This window comes from Zingiber officinale, chromosome 9B, assembly GCF_018446385.1.
Source record: "Zingiber officinale cultivar Zhangliang chromosome 9B, Zo_v1.1, whole genome shotgun sequence".
Classification (NCBI taxonomy): domain Eukaryota; kingdom Viridiplantae; phylum Streptophyta; class Magnoliopsida; order Zingiberales; family Zingiberaceae; genus Zingiber; species Zingiber officinale.
This window is the reverse complement of record NC_056003.1, coordinates 40,116,368-40,122,381: the sequence shown is the minus strand read 5'-3', so window position 1 is coordinate 40,122,381 and position 6,014 is coordinate 40,116,368. Positions and strand designations below refer to the sequence as shown.

General features: G+C 42.2%; 1 protein-coding gene across 1 annotated transcript; it reads right to left on the bottom strand.

Annotated features, from left to right (window-relative positions):
• Positions 1 to 288: 288 nt before the first annotated feature.
• Positions 289 to 2,876, bottom strand: LOC122024711 (abscisic acid 8'-hydroxylase 1-like). Its single transcript, XM_042583383.1, has 6 exons — positions 1,938 to 2,876; positions 1,448 to 1,837; positions 1,204 to 1,366; positions 1,028 to 1,134; positions 821 to 939; positions 289 to 726 (listed from the first exon to the last, which is right to left on the bottom strand). Exons 1-6 carry the CDS (start codon positions 2,553 to 2,555, stop codon positions 615 to 617), a joined length of 1,509 nt encoding a protein of 502 aa, XP_042439317.1. The 5' UTR covers positions 2,556 to 2,876; the 3' UTR covers positions 289 to 614.
• Between the last annotated feature and the right edge of the window lie 3,138 nt (positions 2,877 to 6,014).

The window sequence follows — 6,014 nt, the reverse complement described above, 5'->3', positions numbered from 1 at the left end:
TATTAAATTTTAAACATTTAAAATATTAAATTATTATAATGTTTTTTTAAAATATATATATTTTTAAAAAATTTACAATTCATCTTGTTGTTGTTCATTAAAATTGCTATATAAATTTCGTTATCACAGAAGCCCTTTGACATTGGAAAAAAAAAAACAGAACACCCCTTCAACTCAAGAATGAATTCAGTAAGCTTTAGGGTTTATAGTTGGGGATTGGGATTTCATATGTTTTCACCAACCTCTGGCCACTCATACTCAAATGGTTTCATATATATTGCTCGTGCCTTAATCTCCTTTAACTTTGAATTATCAATATTAAGCATGGGTTATGGCGGACCCAAACCTGACAAAATCACAAGCTCCAATCGTGTTCCTGTTCCTTTTATCGTTATTATTGTGTTTGCTCATGATCGATCAGTTCAGTTCAGTTCATTTCATTTCTTTCTCTTCGATTAAAGTTACTGTATATACGAGAAGAAGACGACTGAGTTGCAATCTCCCACCAGTCCTGTGGCAGCTCCCTGCCTTTCCATTCCCAGGAAGAGCAGCAGCGTCGGCCATACCCCTTTTTGGGTACGAGCATGGAGTGTACGTGAGTACGTACGTAGCAGTCAAGCTGCTGGCGCTGGTGCTGACTTGAGGGCGAATCTGAGGGGCAAGCCATTGATGGGGAGCACGAAAGGTCCAAACTGTATCCCACTTTGGGATCGCACCGTACACCACCTGATGGAGAAAGAAAGCAGAGTGTCACAGACGGCGGCGTCCCACTAGAAAAAAGGTCAACGCTTTCCGAAAGATTTTGGGGGAAGAGAGTTACGTGAATTTTGTGGTGAGGTGGTGGAGGAGGACGAGCATCTCCAGCTTTGCGAGCTCGTTTCCAGGGCAGGAATGGGTCCCGTTGCCGAAGGGCATGAAGGTGTTAGGCTTTGGAGCCACCTGCAGCAGTGCCAGTTCAGGAGAATGATTTATTGTTGATTGATTCATTGCATAGATTGTGGAGACGGAGATGGGGGAGGAGACTGACCTCGAATCTGGAGGGGTCAAATTTTTCTGGGTCGGAGAAGTTCTCCGGGCTGTGGTGGATGTTTCTGAAGAGCGGGAGCACCTTCCATCCCTTGGGAATCAGGTACCCTGCAGATCGCTGGATGTCAGAGCTGGAATTGGATGAGGATGGGCAGGGTAGTGTCAGTAGCTACTTGCCTTGGTACTCCACGTCCTCGACGGCTTCCCGGAAGGTGAAGGATAGGATGGAAGCCACTCGCATGGTTTCTTGGATGACCCTCGAGGTGAGCGGCATCTTCTTGGTGTGGGCCCAAGCGAGGGGCTCGCTCCCTTTGCTCCTCGCGATCTCCTCTTGCTCTTCCTGAAAAGTGAGCTCCGATCGTGAGCGAGGAGGTTCCGGGTGAGAGGCCGGGAAGAAGGGGAAGGGGGGCTAGGAATTTACGGTGACGGCTTGCAGGATGCCGGGGTTGTCGCCGAGGTACTTGATGATCCAGGTGAGGACGCTGGCGGTGGTGTCGCGGGCAGCGAAGATGACGCCGATAACGTTGTCGGCGATCTGGTCGTCGGAGAGATCTTCTTTGGTTTCCATGAAGGAACCGAGCAGGTCGTTGGGGGACGTCTTCCTCTGCATCCTCCTGGAGCAGACGATTTTGGCTACGATCAGCGCCAGTTGCTTTCTGGCCTTCATGGCCTTGAAGAACAGGGTACCGGGGAGGTTGATGGGCATCGAATTGTAGCCCTTCTCGAGCGTGTAGTAGCATTGCTTCAGATCCTCCAAGGAGGAGATCTCATCCTTGCCGAAGATGGAGAGGATTGCCACATTGAACGCGTACTGCGCGAAATTCACAGAGCAGAGAAAGCAAGGCAACCATTAGAGGAAATTAAAGGATCGGACCAACTCGGAGGATGATGAACAAAGCAAGCGCACCCACCGTCTTCAGCTCCTGGAAGGTGTTGACGAGGCGGCCGTCCCAGGCGCCGAGAGAGCGGAGGGCGACGGCCTCGATTCCGGCGACGGAGGAGCGGATAGCTTCGGGGAGGAAGGCGCGGAGGACGAGGCGGCGGAGGTGAGCGTGGTAGGCTCCCTGCTGGAAGAAGATGGCCTGGGGACCGATCATGCGCTCCTTGCTGGCGGGGAAGGTGGGCTTGAAGAGGTGCGCCTGCGTGACGAGCACGAACCGGGCGGCCTCCGGGCTGGACACCATCACGCAGGGGCAGCCGAGGATGTGCGTCTTGAAGATGGGCCCGTACCTCTTCTGCTTGAGCAAGAAAAAGGCGTTCGGGTTGTTGGAGTAGAGCTGGAACGTCTCCCCGATGTACGGCCACCCCATCGACCCCGGCGGCAGGGGGAGCCTCCCGCCGCCCTCGCAACGCCCGCGGAGGACACCTCTGAACGCCAACGCCAACGAGAAGAAAAATCCGAGGAGGAAAAGGAGGAAGGGGAAGACTAAGGCGTCCGGCATGAGGACCAGCAGGACACTGCCGCTTGCGATGGCGGCCACCGCAGTGGCAATTACAACGGAAGAAGAAGAAGAAGAAGAAGAGGGCATGATGGTGGAAGAAAGCTGGTGGATTTGGGGTTATGGACGTGGTAATGTAGAGTTGTGTGGCAGAGGCAGAGCCGCAGAGAGGAGGAGGGATGGTAGGAGGGGGTTTAGTTCGGGTTGGTCCCGTGCCCTGGCGTTTGGGGTTACGCTGCGAGTGATGGATGGATGGATGGATGGATGATGGATGTGCTGGCTGGGAGAGAAAGGGCGGATAGGGTATTTATAAGGGAGGGAAAACAGCTCCGAGGCACCCACCGGAATCACTTCCAGCTCATCGGCTGCATCACCGCACTCGGCTGAAGTGAATACCGTTAAAAGGGGGGAGAATTTGGAACACGAGAATTGAGATGCCAGAAAAGTCGCCATTAATGGCGAAATTTTAAGCTGGGAAAAGTATTCAGGCAGCAACAGTTAATGGGGCGAGAGCGATGGTTGGATAGGCTCTATTTGTCTCATTCGGCTCTATTTCAATTAGGCTTTATCACCGTTCCAAATGTTTCTGACATATAGATTCTTAATCTTAATTATCTGATTATGGTTCACCATTTGAAAGTCATCGAAAAAAATAAAATTATAAATTTATAGAAATGTTTCTGGGAAGATTATTAAAAATATTAAATTATTAATTAATTAATTATTAAATTATTAATTAATATATCATAAATTATTATTAATTAATTAATAAGTATTTCCCTGTTCTTTCGATTATTAAAATTAATAATATAATAAAAAAATATTGATTGTTATTAAATATTAATAAAAAAGTATTAGTACAATCCGTGTCTAGAATTTTATTATTTGTTTGATTAATTTATTTAATTGAGAGTGGGGGAAGATTGAACGGGTTAATATAGAGGCCAAAATGATGATTGTGTTGTGATATAGTAGAATTAGTTTCAAAAAGGTTCATAGACTATATTAATCGATCTGATCAGCGCTGACGTATAATTTATTAGTACATGTAGCATCAGATAATCGAATTTAATTTTAATAATTAATAAAAATTTAAGATTAAGATTAATTATTATCTAATAAATTTATCAGAGTACGTAGGTAAATCCTAGATGAGTCTAAATAGGAGAAAGTTATAGTTACGACTAGATAAGGAAACATGGTCAATGGAATTGGGCGAAGTCTTGGTATGTTGAAGATGTAGCAAAAATCTTAGGGTCGAGTACACTAGGTGAAAATTCTGGAGGGCATGAACATCAGGTAGGAAATCCTAGGATCGAGGACACTAGGTGAAAAGTCTTAAAGTCTCGGATACTGAGCAAAAATCTAAATAGTCTGGATGATCGGTTTGACAAAAAGGTAAACTCTCTTGAGAGGATTTGATGAGAATGTGTTTCCCGTAGAGGGAACAGTAAGCGTCGATCCAATCTAGAGTTTTGATGAAACTTAAAGTTGGGACCAGACAATCCGAAGACTATCAAATATTATTCTACTTTACATATTATTATTTGTTGAACTAACCTGTGATGAAGTTTCGACGAGAACATATCACGTCAGGCCTTTTGCGGTGCCCGGGGAGGACTCCAGATGCCTCGATGGAGCTATAAAAGGAGGGTTCGACCAACACCTTCAATACATCAATTCAAAGAAGTTTCTTTCTTGTGCACTGCTCAAAAAATAATTCTATAGTGCTCAAACGCTACTTCGATGACGACTACGCTCAAGATCTTTTCTTCTAAGTTGTCGGTATCTTTTATTTTTCAGTTACTTGTACTTAAATTTGAATTACTTTTGTAATGACTCGATTGATTAGTGATTGTCCAACGAATACATTCTCAAGTGTGGACATCGGAGTAGAAGTCATCACAGGTTCCGAATCAAGTAAAATCAATATGTGTTAGTTTGAATTCTCTTTCCCTTCTTTAATTCTTTATTTTCACTACATTTCTCTCTCAATAATTTTACGTAAAAAAGTAAAAAAATCACGAATATTATTCACCCCCTCTAATACTTTCAATCTCCATTTTATAGCTATTATAATATATGCACAAGTAAAATCTTATTAAATTCAAGCCAATATTACACAGTACCAACTATAAATCATATCTACTAAAACATACAGCAATTATAACTCATAGTTGCTATACTACGTGCATAGTTGAGATTTGTTCAACTCAAATCAATAATATTGATCAATAATATACGGTAATCATAACTACCGTAATATATGCAGTGGTTTAACTTTATGCATTCAAATCGATCAAGTGGCGGGTAATTCCGATAATAAAATTTGTGTGGTATTCTTTTTTAATGATTAATTTAAAAAGGCTGTATTAATTTCTGTCCATTAAAAAAAGGTAGATCCGTTACCTTAGCGGTCCCCCTAGTGTCGGCCCCACGGATATGGAGGGAGGTTCATGCAGGTGCACAGGCCATAGGCGCATGGCGGGGTAAACCCCAGGTCGTCAGTTCCTGAGAATCGACCCCTGACCATTACGCCAGAGATACCATGCGTCCACCATCTGTGCTACGCCCTGGGGGCAATTTCTGTCCATTAAAATTTCTATGGGCAATGAGTTTGAAGACTATGGTTTGGGTCATGCACATGTGACATGACTTTAGATTAAAAAAAAAAAACAACAAAATTAAGAATCAAAGTGAGGAACTAAAATTCATCGTTCAACAAGGACTTTATGCTCCAATTAGTTGGGCATAAAAAAGAAAAATCAAAATTAAATTTAGACTTTTGAGGCTAATAGTCATGGTATCATCATCCACATGGGCTGACCATGCATAAAAAAAATGATCATTTTATGATGAATTAAAAAAAAAAAAACATTACAAAATTAATTCGCAATAAAATCTATGAAAATTTTTTCATCACAAATAAATCGTTGCCAAATTTTATGATGAAATAATATATATTCATAATAAAATTTGCTACGAATTATTTTTTCATCACAAAATTCATTGTGAATTTACAACGAAAGAGACTTCGTTACAAAATTTCATGATTTCAAATTTATGAGGAAAAGATATATTCATTGCAAAATCTATGACAATTATTGCTTCGTCGTAAAAATCATTACAAATTGTTAGATTATATATATTTACTTATTTATAGCTTTTAGGACAATTTGATATTTTCCTTTTTATATTTAGAATTTAGGGTTTCTTAACTGAACTATATAAGATTTTATACTCTATATTTCTAATTATTAATTTTGGATTCAATAATATGACTAGTTTTTTCTTCTTTTTTTTTTTAAATTTCTACATGGTATCAAAGCTAGGTTCTCTTTCTCTGGACTAATTTTTTCTACCGTCCCCTGTTATTGCTTCTTGTTGTCGCTGTCGTCTCCTACTGTTGCTGTCAATTTTAGCGCTGACGCCTTGTCCTGCTGATTTCCATGCCGATGACCTGTCCGGCCGATTTTGACGCCGACGCTCTTTTCTACCAATTTCAGCGCCAACACTCTTTTTCGGTGCTGACGTCTTATGCTGTTGATT